This window comes from Acomys minous, assembly GCF_964271855.1.
Source record: "Acomys minous genome assembly, chromosome: 3".
NCBI lineage: Eukaryota > Metazoa > Chordata > Mammalia > Rodentia > Muridae > Acomys > Acomys minous.
Window position 1 is genome coordinate 104,130,794 of NC_140485.1, and position 15,846 is coordinate 104,146,639.

At 42.4% G+C, this 15,846-nt stretch overlaps 2 protein-coding genes across 5 annotated transcripts in view; one reads left to right on the top strand and one right to left on the bottom strand.

Moving 5' to 3' along the window:
- MCM9 (minichromosome maintenance 9 homologous recombination repair factor) overlaps positions 1 to 15,846 on the bottom strand; it is a 77,045-nt gene that overhangs the window by 43,732 nt on the left and 17,467 nt on the right. The window contains exon 8 of one of the 4 annotated variants that reach the window (XM_084777319.1): positions 4,478 to 5,724. The exons of the other annotated variants lie outside the window; for them this stretch is intronic. Within the exon in view, the coding sequence (XP_084633445.1) occupies positions 5,720 to 5,724 (5 nt within the window). The 3' untranslated portion in view covers positions 4,478 to 5,719. Of the gene's footprint in view, positions 1 to 4,477; positions 5,725 to 15,846 lie in introns of those variants that run through there. 4 annotated transcript variants of the gene reach the window in all.
- Positions 3,454 to 15,091, top strand: ASF1A (anti-silencing function 1A histone chaperone). Its single transcript, XM_084777338.1, has 4 exons — positions 3,454 to 3,858; positions 8,898 to 9,013; positions 13,149 to 13,325; positions 14,698 to 15,091. Exons 1-4 carry the CDS (start codon positions 3,750 to 3,752, stop codon positions 14,908 to 14,910), a joined length of 615 nt encoding a protein of 204 aa, XP_084633464.1. The 5' UTR covers positions 3,454 to 3,749; the 3' UTR covers positions 14,911 to 15,091.

The window sequence follows — 15,846 nt, forward strand, 5'->3', positions numbered from 1 at the left end:
CTCCCCACCAAGGGGAACTGGTCAAATAGGGGGCACCAGAGTCCATGTCCAAGTCAGTCCCTGCTCTCCACACAGCTGTGGAGAATGTGGTGTCCATTGGCTAGATCTGGAGAGGGGCTCTAGGTTTACCGCATGTATCCAACAGTATCCTTTTAAGAAGTTACTCCACCATTTCTATTTTACCTTTGCAGCAGGCAGGACTGAGACTCCACTTCATTCCCAGTTACAAGAAAACTTCATTCAACACATTTTTAATCCTAGTGAATTTAACTTGCTTTTTCTTAGTCTCCGAGTAATTTAACTAAATGTTTCAGAGTCTTAGAAGCCCTCTGGAGAGCAGTTCTGGATCCATGGAAACACTCTTGTCTATTCAAATGTCAAGGTACTTGCTCCACACTAGACTCTTCCCCTGGAGAAGCGCTCTGCGCGTGGATCCACAGCGTCCTCCTTACTGCATCTCGTCGCTCAGAAGGTGCTTGCTAACTGATGAGCATTAGGACTAAGCATGTTGAAACACTCACGCAACCTTAACTGGCTATGAGAATAAAAGGTGCGACAGTCTGTTTTAGTGCTATGGTAACGAAGTACCACAGGTGAGCTAAGCAGCAGAAATCTACTTCTCCAAGACTGAAAGCCTTGTTTTGTTTCCTCAGAGGCCAGTCCCTGAGTGTGAATGCTGCCTTCCTGTTCTTTCCTCGAGATGCCTTTATGCATGTAGCATGCAGTGTTTCTTCAAGTGCACTTTTTTTTTTTAAAGTGAAAAGATTGAAGTAAGATGCACCCTGACTGGTATCCTCAATAGCCCACGTAGCTTAATCCCCTTTCTGGGACCTATTTAAACCAGTGCCACAGTCTGAGGCACTAGATGGGGCTTCGGTATAGGAATTTGAGGGAAACACGGTTCAGCCCCTAACTACAGCCCTAGACAATAAGCTCACAGTTTTCATTCCCCAAAGCTAACGCTCTTTCAGGTAGCTTTCCTCAAAAAAATGAAATCAAGTAGAGAGTAGTGATTTGCGGTCTTTACTCCTCAGGTGCGACCCCTGCATTCTGACCCATGAGTTGTACTATGGCTTTCTGCTGGGAGTCACTAGGCGAGGCTCTGCCTGTGAGATGGCATGATGCTGTTATGTACTTTTTCCTGAAGTCTGACAGTTTACTTAGACACACAGCACAGTGAATCTAAGGGTTCTGCAGGGGGAAAGGGGATTAGGAATCTAAAAGTATTGCACACGGTGAGGAAACTAGTGGAGAAAGGTTTCTCTTAAAAAAATTTAACGAGCCAAAATAGAGGCCTTAAGATAGCTCTTGGATGTCCCAGGGAAAAAGAAGGCCCCTCCAAATGCTATTATATATGACTCTTTATTTAGTAAATGTTTATTTTATTTTTATGTATATGAATGCTCTATTTGCATGTACACCTATATGTCAGAACAGGGCATCAGATCACATTATAGATGGTTGTGAGCCACCATGGGATTGCCAGGAATTGAACTCAGGACCTCTGGAAGAGCAGACAGTGCTCTTAACCTCTGAGCCACCTCTCCAGCCCATATGTGACTTTCTAAACAAACAACAAAAGAAAAAAAAATCTTGTAAGAAAATGAACCAAAGTACTGACAATCAGGTGGATCTTTTTAGTCCCTGGTCACACACACACACACGCACACCAGAAGCAAGTTGCCTATAATTCACTATAGCACATCTCTGGCAAACAGCACATGCATTCAATAAACACGTAAGATCATTTTCATAAAGCATTGGGCTCTCCAGGCTGCCTGCCATAACTGCATAAGTCAACCTCATTGGAGTCCTGCTTTAATCTTCAAATGGTCACTGTATTTTATAAATTCAGCTTGTCTTCCAGCATACAATAGGTTTTTTTTCTTTATCTTGGCTGATATCATGCAAGACTAAAATTAATAAGAGCCATGGTAATGCAGGACTGTGACTAAGGTGTGCTGGTGTGACTTGTATCCGATGACGTAAAGAGCGGTGATTAAACTGGTAGGCCTTATTTGCCTGCTTGGGGTACCGATAATAAAAGTGGTTCTCTCCCCACCTGAATTTTCTTAAGTGTGGACGGGCCTGTTCGTCCCAATAACTTTTAACTTTAAAAGCCCATCGTTCAAAGACTTCTATCTCATCAATATCAGCCCACCCAAGTCTCAACACGTCCAAAAAATAACTAATCAAAATTCTGCCAACTCGGACAAAACTTCACCTGCAGTTTAGTACTAAGAAACAATTTTCGTTCCGAATTTAAGTTTAATAGTTTCATTTATATGGGGGAGGGGAGAAACCTTAAAAAAAAAAAAACTCATAAAATAGTTTATGAGTAACACTTCAACTTAGTAAAAAGAAACAGTTCACATTCACAAAGGTGTTAAAAGCTTCCGTTTTTCCACCCACCAAAGTAGCTAAGTTGCACAAACAAGCAACGTTTCCTCAATGCAGCCGTGAAGAGGTTTCACAGGCGTTATAGGCTCCTCAGAATTTGTGGTGCTTAAAATTTAAATTTAAATTTACGAATGGTTGATTTCTTGAGGACCAAATGTTATGGTATACCTTTGTATTTTCTGCTTTCTCATACTCTATTACTAACACATGTGTTATTTGCTGACTTAAGTCTTCTGACACTAGCATTTACTCCTCTTTTATGTTTTGCTCTGCTCTTCCAAATCGGCAGAAACCTTGCTTTAACTGATCCTTTTATCCCCCTCCCTTACTTTCACTCTCGGTCTTTTCAGATTTGAAACGGAAAGAAATCCAAGGTGCAGCCTGAAGATGGCATAGATTTTTCCAGTCTCTCTCGCTGTGTGTAAAAATCACCCTGCCTTCGTTCTGTATTCATTCAACAGCCCCGCCGCGCCGAAATGTTGGTAAGTTGCCAAGAACTTGGCTTCCAAAATGGCTTGCTCCTTTCGAGCTCACATGGGTCTAAGAACTGCAATTTCTTTCCATTGCAACCAGACCTTCCTTCTCCCTAATCCCAACCATTACAAGAAACCCAGGTAGCAGGGCCTGGCGAGTGCGGAAAGAGCTCCTCTAATGTGGTAATTTCAGCAGACCCCGCACAGCCGTGGCACCGAGACAGGAGCGGCGAAGAGGCTTAGGCTGAGAAACCGAAAACCCCGAGGCCCACGCTTCGCACACGCCGGACCAGCTCGCGCCCTCCCGCCACTGCCCCGGGCCCCGCCCCCTCGCCGGGCCCGCCCCCTCCGTCCCGCCGCGGCCACGCCCGACGTGAGGCGCGAGCCCGCCGGTCGGGGCGGGGCCTGCGCCGTCGCTCCCCCTCCCCCCTCCCCGCCGGCGGCGGCCTCCGCGCGGGCCTCCCAGCCCCTATTCCACTCACTTTGTTCTGCGCCTTTGTCCTGGTCCACACCAGCAGGTGGAGCCGCAGTGAAAGTTTCCCGTCCTTTCCGCGAGCGGGAGCCCATCTTGCTCGCCGCCGCGGCCCTCGCTGGAGGAGGAGGGTCAGAGCTCCGGGGCAGCCAATCGCGGGCAACGCTGCTAGTTACCGGAGCAGAATGGGCTGTAGTTTAGTGAAATAGGAAAGCTGCAAAACACAGTGGAGGAGTGCTGCCGTGTAAATAAAAAGGGGGCAAAAAAAAAAAAAAAGTTTCTCAAGTCGCCGCTGCACGACGTCGGGCCGCGCCGGGGCGGGGGTCTGCGCTCTCCGAGCGGCCGCGCGCGGGACTCTGTGCTGCCGCCAGCCCCGGCCCCATTGTTTGTGTTTTCTTCAAAATATGGCAAAGGTTCAGGTGAACAATGTAGTGGTGCTGGATAACCCGTCGCCTTTCTACAACCCGTTCCAGTTCGAGATCACCTTCGAGTGCATCGAGGACCTGTCTGAAGGTGAGTGGCGCCGGGCTGTCAGTTGCGGCGGCGGACGTTAAAGTTTCCCGGCCCGGCCTCGCGCGGGGTGGGCCGCGGGCGGCGGGAGGGCGGCCATGCGAGGGAAACTTGAAGTTGAGGGACGCCGGTCGCGCCGCAACTTGCGATCAACTTACCGGGCGGAGGGAGCCATGTTGTCAGCTTTGTCTGAGGCGGGCGGCGCTGGGCGGCCCCGGCGGGGGTCGTGCGGCCTCGGCGGCCCCAGGGCCCCGCGGCCCGGCGGGGAGCGGAGCCATCTTACCGGGCGGCGCGGCGTCTGCTGCGGGCCGCCAGGGGCGAGTCGGTCCGCGCCTTCCCGCCCGAGCCCCGCCGAGGCTGTCCTCGCGCCGCTCTCCCGCTCCCTCCACCAACCAGCGCGGAAGGCGGGCGCCAGGCTCCCGGGGCCGCCGTCCTCCCCGCGGGCGCCCGCGATGCTGCGCGCAGCCTCCGGAGCAGCGTGGACGCCTCTCCCCGGGGACGGGAAACCTCGCAGACAAACAGTGAGGAGCTAGGAAGTTCCATCCCACCCGAGAGCAAGAGCAGGCGCTTAGCCAATTCCAGGCACTTCATCTCTGGCTTCTAAAGAGTCTGAAAGACTTTTTTCTTCAGAACGTGTGAAGATGCAATTAAAATAGCTCCACGTCCAGGCTGATGGAGAAAATACAAACGTAGGCTAGGAAGTAGAAGGCAAAGCTCTTTCTGAAGTACGATTCGTGGTTTTAAAAAATGCGAAAGAATGCAATATATAGAGAATTTAGAAAGCTAAAGTGTGAGCTTCTCATTGCCTTTTTAAAAAAAGATTTTATTAAAATTGGTGCTTCATTTTCAGAATTTGAAACAAAAAGTTTAACTTCATCAGTGTTAATTTTAGTTAACTAGGAGGACATCTTGGGACTTGGAAGTATTTCGACAAAATGCCTTTAGGAATATTACCCTAATCATGACAGAATTCTTTTCATTTAAAAGGCTTAAAAAAAAACAAACCTCTACAGTGTACTTTATATAGGATGTTAACTTTAATTATACAAACCACCGCAATACACTTTTTAAAATTGTAAAAAGTCACAACTCTTTCCTCCATTCCTTTATCTAACCACAACCATCACTTTAACAATGTGCCCCTCTTGTTGTTTTTAGTACGTACATAAAGCATAAATGCACATACGGTTAATGAGTGGGACCTATTTTGAAGATTGACTTGAGATTTAGAATATAGTAGCCTCCGAATAGGCTGTGATGATGTAAATGTAAGGGTGATTTGCTTATTACCCAAATTGTTACTCTCCCAATGGTATATTAGTAAAAGCATTTCTACACCCCACTTTGATTTTTAATTTATATACAAATGAACAAATATAATTAAAAACATGAGTGGATCTATTCTAACTCAACAGCAATGTTGGAGGCATCAGAAGTTCTTCCTACTACAGGGGTATCTCAAATGACCGTCCATCTTAGGAGTCAACTTTGTTCAGGGAACAGGTGATTCAGGATATTGTTACAGAGTCACTACACTGGATAGTTCGGAAACCAGCCACCCAGAGACCAAACTGCCTTCCATTTTAAACTGGCATCCTTTCACAACAGTGGCATCTTTCATGTCAAGACCATGCCTTCCTCTAGAACATTTCAAAACCAGGGCACCATTATTTTGGGATATTTTAAGCTGAGTCATTCCAAAGCTCAAAAGGAATCTTTCAAAAAGGTGCCATTCCTGTGTACTCCATCTAGAGGCTGTGTGGAGTAAGAAAATGGAGTTGACTTACTCTGCAAAAGCTCTTTTCTAGGTTCCATGCTTTTGTTGTACTGTGACTTTTTTTTTTCTTTAAATAAGTTCTTGAGATCAAACTACAAAATAAAATAAAGGGAATTTTGAGTTTATAATTTGTGTCTACCTCCAACCCACTGATTAGCTGCCATTTCTTATACTTGTCAGTAGTCTTGAAACAGTTTAACTTTCCTTTAAAAGTTGCCTTGTAGCAGTGCTTCAGAAGAAGCAGTAAGTTGCATTTGCTCTAAAGGTAACATGGTTGTTTCTTTTATAGGGCCTTTGTGTAGGAGTAGAGCACATTAAAAAGTGGGATTTAAAGGACAGTGAAGCCACTTTCTACCTACACTACCTGTCTGTGAATCACCAGAACCCACATGGTCCCGACAGAACTGACTCTATCCAGTTGTCCTGTGACCTGCCCATCAGTGTCCACCCCGACTCCCATCTACCCCACATGCTTACAGTGTTTAAGAGGGATTTTAAGTAGGGGCGCTATCATGCTTGATTACTAAGCCTATACAAGTTTGATTGGCCTGTCTGCAATTTCTAGGCTTTAATATTTGCAGTGCCATCACAATTGAGCCTGTGGCTTCATACTTTAAAAGTCTGGGCCTGTTCTAATTGCAAAGGCTTTATACTTTTCTAGTAGACCACAGATCTTCCCAGAAGTGTAATTAAATTAAATTTTCCTTTGTAACATCCTTCCCACCACACATGGAGAGATACTTTCTGCCTGGGATTACCATGGTTGGATGGAAAAAGTTAACTTTTTAAATAAATAAATAAACTTCAGCTCATAACTCCTGTAGTGCCACAGCCCTTATTAAGGAAAGGAACACTGAGTTTATAAATAAGCACACCCTAACATCAAGGCCCACTGTGTGCCTGCTCCCCGAGTTACACTGTCTTCTTGGTAAGGCTAGATTGTCTAGCTCTCCTTACCCAACCTCTAATCTTCATTAATTCCATTACCTAAAGCTAGAATGGGCAAGTTGTACCAGTAGCCTTTTTTCTTTTCTTTTCTTTCTTTTTTGTTTTTGTTTTTTGGAAAAAGCCAATGCTTTTTTGAGTACCAGCAACCCAACTTGAATTCTGATTCTGATCTGTAAGCTGTGAATTTGAGATTACTGAGCTTCTCCAAGTCTCAGTTTTCTTGTTTATATAACATACACAGTATGTATGTGCTTGAATAATTATATCTGTATGATAAAGCATTCACCTTAGGTAAGCTAGTGGGTTTCGTATACCCTTCTCCTTAAAAATGTCTTTCTTCATTTGGGTCACTTCCCTCGTTGGCCACAAGCTTCCTAAACTGTATTATTGATCCTTCCTCTTCCTGCCCTGTCAACTTTGGTGTTGGCTGAGGCTACCCAGGAATCTCACTCCTTCCCCTATCTATGTATTTTTGCCAAATTTCCTTTTTTAAAAACCTGACTTACGTATGTCTATACTTAAACATCTAATAGACATCTCAGGCATGTGTAATACTAACTCCTGATCATTTTATTCTAGACACACACACACACACACACACACACACGGCTACCGCTGCTTCCATTTCCAAACTTAATGTAGGATGTAAGTGCTTTACGCCGCCTCCATGGCAACCATAACTCACCCACAGCACGACTGCCATTCTCAACTGTTCCCTTGCCCTCATACAGTCTACACAACACAGTGAAAATGGCCCTTTTAGATGAAAGGTGGATCCCTGTCACTTCTCTGCTCAAAACCTTGGGTCGCAACCCCCCAAAACACCATTAGAAAACACAGATGTTTACATTACGATTCATGACAGTATCAAAATTACAGTTACGAAGTAGCAACAAAGCTAACTTTGTGGCTGGGGGTCAGCACAACTTGAGGGACTGTGTTAAAGGGCTGCAGCGTTAGGAAGATTGAGAGCCAGGGCTGTAGGGCTGGGGCTCCGTGGTAAAGTGGGTATCTAGGGTAATTAAGCTCTAGGTCTGACTCCCAGAACAACAACAATGGTGCGGCTCACTGTAAAGTCCTTAATGGTGAGCGTCACACGTTACATGATCTGGCTGTATTGCTCCCCATGCCAACCTCAGGACAGGGTAGCTTCTCTATGCTCCGTAGATGCAGGAACCTGAATCTGGAAATGTACCAAAAGCTGGCAATACAGATAGCCGTAGTCTCTGGTAGAGCCATGACATAAGAGTCAAGAAGTAATTGCTGACTTTTAAAACAGTAATAATAAGGAAGTTGCCAGTCAAAAAGTTTTAGTTTGCAATATAGTATGAATACAAAGGAGTACCAATACTCTCTTACAAATTTAGGAAATACCTACATAATTACACAAAAAAGGCCTAGTTAACACTCTCCAGTGTGAACCAGAAGTACAACCCCTTGGGAGTGCCTAGTACAGTCTTGCTGTAATGAAGCCAAGCACAGACCACACCGCAGGAGGTTATCTGTCATCTTCTTCCTGTGTTTAAAGAGCAGACTCCTTCAAAACGCAGTGGTTTCACTCCTCAGTTCTCCATAGAGAAGTTTTCTAAAAGAGTGCTTAAAGGAATCTAGGTTGAATTACAAGGCAAGTCTTCTGCTGTGAGTGAGTGTGTCGTGTCCCTGCTCACATGCTATGGGAATACTCTGCCCTATGAAGAGGTGTAAGGATCTTGGTTTCCTCTTCCGGTTTTAAGAATGTGCCGGAAAGGAGGAACATGAGGAAATACCCCCACTGTATCCAGTTGGTAATACACATCAACGGTGACTGTAAGTTAGTAACAAATGGCATCAGTTATTGTGCTAGTCAGCAAGAATGATGAGGTAACGGACTGCCAAGCTTATGTCAGATGATGAGTTGAAGATCCTTCCTTCTGAACCCAATGGAAGGTTTGCTAGTGATTTTTCTATAGTGGTGAGGTTAAAAATGGTGCACAGCAAGGCTGGGAGGTTACACAGTAAATCAGCTGGGCAGTGGGATTACTGTTGCCGGTGTGCTGTACTGAAGGAGGTCTCTGAGTACTTACTATGCCATTTTGCTTTATGAGTACTTATGGCAAACTTTTAGTGTTTCTTCAATTTTTCTTAATGTTTTATTTCTGAGGCACACTTTATGAAAGAATTTGGAGAAGTTATTGGCATGAAATATGAATTCTGGTAAGGAACATTTCTATACTTTTCTGGATAAGAAGCCATTTAGCAGTTAAGTGGACAACAAAGAGACTTTATCATGTTAATATAACTGCTGGTATGAAATAATGTTTTTAATTTTTAACCCTAGACTTGGAGTGGAAAATTATCTATGTTGGCTCTGCAGAAAGTGAAGAATACGATCAAGTTTTAGACTCTGTTTTAGTGGGTCCCGTTCCTGCAGGAAGGCATATGTTTGTATTTCAGGTAAGGTTAATCTTGATATGTGTATGCCAAATGTGTTTCTAATAGACTAAATGATCTCAGAGCCTTATCCTTTCTGTGTTAAGTAATTTTGCTTCATCTACTCTCACTTTTAGTCTGCTGTCAATTCAGGGATGCTAGAGTATTTACTTTCGGGAACTAGACAGACTACACCATAAACTGTATGTGTCATGGCATACAAGGTTGAGTTTGGTTTTGTGCTACGGAACAATCTTTCAAGGTGAAAGCATCCCCAAACATGTATTCAAATGGCATACTGGTCAGTACTATGCATCTGCTGATGTGGTAGCAGCAGCCTCATTTTGGCACAGTCAGTAACTGCAAGGCTAAGAAATATGTTAGCAGATAGAGATGTGTGACTTGAGCCATTGGAATGAAAGGAGTGTGACAGATCTATTCCCCGTTACAGCCTGTCAGTAGACAGTCTCTTAGTGTACGTTATCTCTCAGATACCTCGGACAGTATTTAGATCTGTGCCTAAGCTTCAGACATTGTCTTCCGTGAAAGATTGTTCTCTCTCCTACTTTATGTTAAATTGCTATATAAAACTAGTAACTTTTTTTCAATTATCCATGGGTCTTAGAGGGAGATATTTATAATACCGCAAGGAGTAATGAGCTAGCTTTTAAATAACTTAATTTTTGTTAGACGTATTTCTGCCTAACCAAGACTCACTGCGGGTATAATCCAGGAGAAAAATCTCTTTCTTCCTATGCCTGACCTTATTTCTCTTTCCACAGACAGGACAGTTTCAATGAAAAGTCTTGTAGAAATAATCCCATTAGAAATGGGTGAGGAGTTGCTTAAGAGCAACTGTTAGGAGATGATGCCTTTTAAATACAGAACTGAGAATCTGGGCTTGAGTATTTTCTATTAGGAAACTCCAAATAATTTAGTGTCTATAAACAAATGGCAAAGAAAGGCTCAACTACAGTAATTTAAAGGCTGCAATACTTTAATTAAAAGTCCCATAAACTGAGTTGTGTGTGCGCGCATAACCTTGGGAAAGCCATAGCTACACAGAATGCCTAAGGAAGCACTGCAGCCTCAGGCAGGTCTGATGCCTCTGCTTACGAAGACATGTGACCTCACTAATGACCCACCTCTTAAGAATGTTACAAGGAATAAGGCAATTAGCAAATTACTGACAGAACTAGCTACATCTGTAATTAATTAAAACTATTATTTCTCATTATATAAAGAGGCAGGATTTGTTTGGACCCACAAGCCTGGGACTACATACTGTACTGCTAATTCATGACGTAGTAAAAGAAGCTCAGCTTAATGTATAGTCGGTCATATATACCCTTTGTATTGCTGTGAAAACTTGTACGTCATGGTTTTGAAGTTAGTATTTGCAAATCTTTTGTGTTTATGTTTAGACTACCTTGAAGCTTTTGGCTTTTAGTGCTGCAAGGATAATCTCATAGCAGTATGTAGCTTTTTGTCAGTATCAGTGAAATGTTGGCAAAAAGAGCAGACAAAGTCTTGTGATTTAGGTCATGTGTTAGTCTGTGCAGTTTTCAAACTCTGACAGTTATTAGCAGGAAGAAACTAAGGTACAGTTCTTGTTTGTGTTATGAGACAGCTGTCTGTTTTCCTGGTCTGCTGTTACTATGCCTTTCTTAGGAATGGGTCTAAGACTAGCAGGGAGATGTCCAGACATTTGCCCAGTATTGGATGGGGTCAACAAAAGTGATCCCCATCACTTCTACATTTTTTTGTTTTTGTTTTTGTTTTTGTTTTTTCAGACAGGGTTGCTCTGTGTAGCCTTGGCTGTCCTGGACTTGCTTTGTAGACCAGGCTGGCCTCGAACTCATAGCAATCCGCCTTCTGAGTGCTGGGATTAAAGGCGTGTACCACCACACTACATCCTTAATGACTGAGAGATGTACATATTTCTTGACCCAAATTTGCTCAAGCTAAATCCTCTCACAAACATGTTTTTAAACACAGACACAACTACAGCTGATTTGCTGGGTGGTAGGAACATTACTGAACTCTTTCCCATCTTCACCCATTTCCAGGTTTGTGAGAATCTTTTTGGCTACTCTAAAAGTAACCCAGGGGTGAATAAGACTTGTAGGACAAACGGTATATTCTACAGGAGACAGTCTATGTTGCAACGCTTGCTGTCTGTCCAAAGGAATCATATAACCCATCAGAATGGGAACTGAATAATGAGAAAATTCTAAAATAATAAATTTTCATAGCTGCATTTAGATTATTAAGACATATTAGAAGATTTATGTCAAATAAATACATAAAAAGGGAAGCTGCTACCTTTTGAACTAGAAAAGACTTTGCTTGGAAAATAGGTTTGATGAAGATACAGAGATAAATTTAGGATAGGGTGGGGAAAAGAACTTTACAGCCAAGGGGCACAGAGGATACCTCTCTCCTCTCTCAGAACACCTCTCTCTCTCACACACAGGAGAATTACAAAGTTGTGAAGAGCCTTATAAATGATGTTAAATATGTTTGCCTCTTAGAGAAGGAGCTAAAGCATCTAAGGTTTTAGACCTGCCAATGGGATAGACAGATGCCTATGTAAATAGCAGTATAAGCAACAGGCTGGAACTGAGGAGACAAGTTAGAAAGCTCAGTTAGCCAGCCTTGATAGTCTCCTTGTGGAGCTCCTGACAGTCCCTCAGATGGTGGGGGATGAAGATTCCACCTGTCAGAGGTCATGTGGAAAGGAATAGAATGAAAAAGGGAAGGAGGGTGGGAACAGGAAGTTCAGAGCAAGGGAATTAAAATTGGGATGTAATGTGAATGATTTTTAAAAATGAAGATAAAACTTGAAAGGAAGAAAATAAAACTCGTCCTTAATCACAAAAAAAGAAAGAAAGCTTAGTTAGTAGTATTCTGCATAATAGATGAAGGAACACTCAACCATTAGAAATGAAGTGCTGAGTGACCAGGTAAGAGAAATTGAAGGTGATAGAGATATTTAGTCTCTGTTAATGTTTATGGCTTTAGTGTCAGCTACGTGATGTGTGTAAAATAAACATAGTCTTAAAAGTTTCCATGCACTTCATATGCAAAGGGCATTCCCTGGTACTGGAAGACAGTAAAGTCATGCTAGAATTTGTTTTCCACACAGAATGGCTGTTTCAGGTTGTACTTGGATGCTTCAGCCGTCACTCTGACTTGTCAGTGTCAAGTCCTGGACAATACCTCAGCTTTTTCTGGCATTTTCAGTCTCTTCTAGTTCTGTTGTTTCACTTTCTTCATTCCTCAAGGTTCACCATGATTCAAAACATGGTCTTTGGTGTCATTTGCCTAAACAGTCTTTGCCTGCACTGAATTTCCACAGTGTATGTAAACAGTACACTGTCTTTATTACCCAGAAAAATGACTAATTACAATACGGTTTTCAGTTTTTCAAACTTTGCTCTGTAGTTTTTAAGATCCATTGTTATTTGTAGTTACTGTTTACACGGTCACTGCTTACTTACGGTGCTGGGGATTGAGCTGGGTGGGCTCCATCCCTGACCTCTGCTGTCCGGCTTACATAATAATGACTACTGAGGGACACCTAAGGGTCCCGGATAGAAGAGGGAAACCGATAGAATAAACACCTACTGCAATAGGCTCGCTGGAACTAATTTGCTACATAGTAGTTTGAGACTGAAAATTAGGATTGCAAGAGGTTAAGATCAATACAATGATTGATTCGATTATAAAAAAAATGGATTTAATAATGAATATTATATAATTAATCACCACACAGTAAAACCAGAATTATTTCTTTCTTTGGCTATAATCATGCTTCCAAGTACTGAGGGTACCCAGTACTACTATGTGAACCTTATTTTCTAGGTATAAACTAATTCCCACCAAAGAATATTTGTTGGGTGGCTGTGGTTGATGTTCACTTGTAACTCTAGCCCTCAGGAGCCAGAGCAAAATGAATTTGAGGCTGGCTTGGGTTGAACAGTAACAGGCCAGCCAGGGTGATATAACAGGCTTCTGTCTCTAAAGCCAAAAATAAATTAATAAAATTATTTTCCCCACTAATGTGGTTTCAAGTAGTGCCAAGGTAATTGAAGCTCGCTCATTCACTGTACCTGCCACTAACAGCCTTGTTTTATTTCTTTCTAAATTATTCTAGGCTGATGCACCGAATGCAGGGCTCATTCCAGATGCCGACGCAGTGGGGGTAACGGTTGTGCTAATTACTTGCACTTACCGAGGTCAAGAATTTATTAGAGTTGGCTACTATGTAAATAATGAATATACTGAAACAGAATTAAGGGAAAATCCACCAGTAAAACCAGACTTTTCTAAGGTAATTTTCTTACTATTCCTTTTTAATTACTTGTACTGTTTAGTTTTTACGGGTTGCTATCTCATTGTATACTATGAACATGGCCTTAAAGCAGATCTGAAGTTTTGTAGTGTTTGAACAAACTAATCACTGTTCCTTTTGCACAAATGACCTCAACCCTAGCTCCCCAGAAATCAATGTTAGGTGGGTATCTTGAGTCCCCCCTTATGGTTTAGAAAAACAGAGGCACTTCCTGCAAAAAGCAGGTCTTTGCTTATAGCAGCTGCACAGCATTCTCTGTTTGCCATTAGGTATTTCACTTTAGTCTCGAGGACATGGAAGGCCTTCTATTTGCCTATGACTCTTCTCAAAGTCGTGACAAGATTAAAGTGGTTTTGTGGTTCATTTCTTTTGTGGTGGTTTTGAGACAGGATTTTCTGCTGTAGCCCAAGCTGGCCTTGACTAGATTTCATTCTTCCTCCGATGTCCCGGTCTTAGGATTACAGTTGTTACCATGCCCATCTGTGCTTACTTTAATATCTAAGATAGCTGCATGTTGTGCTGTCTGCTGTACTTAGTGTTAAGCTAAAGGGGAAATATTTCTGATAACAAGTTAAAACTCTGAGACATTAAAACCTGATTCAGTCATCTTAAAAAGTGTCTTTAGAATCTGCCACTGGGAACAGTTAAGGGGTTTAGTTACTGGTGACTTTGTAAATAAACTGACTGGCGCTCTTATCTGCCTGGCCTTGCTATAGATTACAGAGTTCTCCTTTCTGTTGGTGAGGGCGGAATGCTTTTCACTGTGTGGAGACTTCCTGTTGAGCCAGGGTTACTCTTTGTAGAACCTTTGTATGGCAGTAAAAGAAACTAGAAACTGTTTCTAAAAGTGAGTTTTAATATGTTACTGTTAGGATCCCAATAATTGAGGTTCTGTTTGAGGAAGATTGTTCAAGTCTTTTGTATTTTATTTCTCTGCTTAGGATTGAACCTAGGGACTTACGCAGAGTACTTCTGCACTGAGCTATTATCTGCAGCCTGAAAATACATCAGGCTAAGGACATACTTGATGAAAACATTCTCTTCTAACAGGTGTTCAGAAGTACCTTTCTCTCCATTATCCCTTTAGGAAACAGGAATATAAAAGCTGGTACTTGTTTGGGGGGGTGAAAGATGTAGCTCAATGGATCCCCCCCACCCCCCCTCGTTTCTGAAAGCTAATAGTTCTTCTGCTATTTTCTGTTGTGGTCCTTGCTTGCTAGTTGTGTTCAAGTGCTTGGCTTGCTGGTGCCTCTGCATATGAATACAGTCCTTAAAGGGATTAACAGCCACCCAGGTTGCACATGGAAGTCTAACTCTCCAGGGCTTATCATTTCAATGTTTCTCTTTCTAGCTTCAAAGGAATATTTTGGCATCTAATCCCAGAGTCACAAGATTCCACATTAACTGGGAAGATAACACAGAAAAACTGGAAGATGCAGAGAGCAGTAACCCCAATCTACAGTCCCTTCTTTCAACAGATACATTACCTTCAGCCTCAAAGGGATGGTCCACATCAGAAAACTCACTCAGTGTCATGTTAGAACCACACATGGACTGCCTGTGACCACGTGCCATCCCATTAGAACAGATTAAGCTATTAAAAACAGAACTATTTCCCTGAAGTTCCGTAAGTACATAGTCAACGTGAAATGTGAAGAATTTGTTTAAAAACATCCTGTAGAAAGTTTATAAGAAAACCAGTATTTGAGCAAATTGTGGAATATAAATACAACTATTTTTAAGTACTTTTTTTCTCTAATGTGTTATTTTATTTGTTCATGAAACTAATCTGATTAAAGCATATATATTATTTTCTTCTCCTTTATATGTAATTAAAGCACTTATAAAAAGAAAAATTATCAGTTATTAAACCAAGTTGTGAAGGTGGTTTAGCCTCTTGGACAATAATACTTTTTACTAGCCTTTAAAAGAACAAAGTTTACTTCAACAAAAATGCTTTTTCCTCTGAGGAAAGTGTCCTTTTTATTTAAGAAGCAAAGTTCCATTCTGTAATGAAAAAGGTGTCTTTAAAAGGGGAATCTGAAGTCAGTTACAAAGCACTAGGTAGGGTTTTTCTAGGCCACCCCAGTGTAGCTTGTGGCTTCCACCACAGCTTACATTACACTGGACTTCTAGCTTTCATATAACAACTGCGGCTGCCTTTGAAGTCCCTCTGACTACAGTGTATGCTTTCCTACTTCTAAAGCTGAGAAACCACTATCATAAGTCCTTATTGTCCAGAGATTTCAACATGGCAAGAGCAAACAAAGGTCTCTAAGAGCACGTTAGATGGCTCAGATCTTCTCCCTTAGTTTACAGAGACTCTACCCTGTGTTGCTGGCACTATTGCTGTAGAAGGGGAAGTTAGAAAGGTACACTTAGCTTTATCCTAATAGGCTGGCTACTTTAGGAAGTATGTCTTAATGTTGTGCAGCTATCACGCCCCATATCGTCTGGTTCTCATTAGGGTGTAAGGTCAGGGCATATCTGTACTGACATA

Bases quoted from the DNA above. Each gene is read 5' to 3' on its own strand.
- ASF1A (XM_084777338.1), top strand. From the start codon at position 3,750: ATGGCAAAGGTTCAGGTGAACAATGTAGTGGTGCTGGATAACCCGTCG. The intron at 3,859-8,897 runs GTGAGTGGCGCC...TTTTAACCCTAG, and splicing joins CATCGAGGACCTGTCTGAAG to ACTTGGAGTGGAAAATTATC. The intron at 13,326-14,697 runs GTAATTTTCTTA...TTCTCTTTCTAG, and splicing joins TAAAACCAGACTTTTCTAAG to CTTCAAAGGAATATTTTGGC.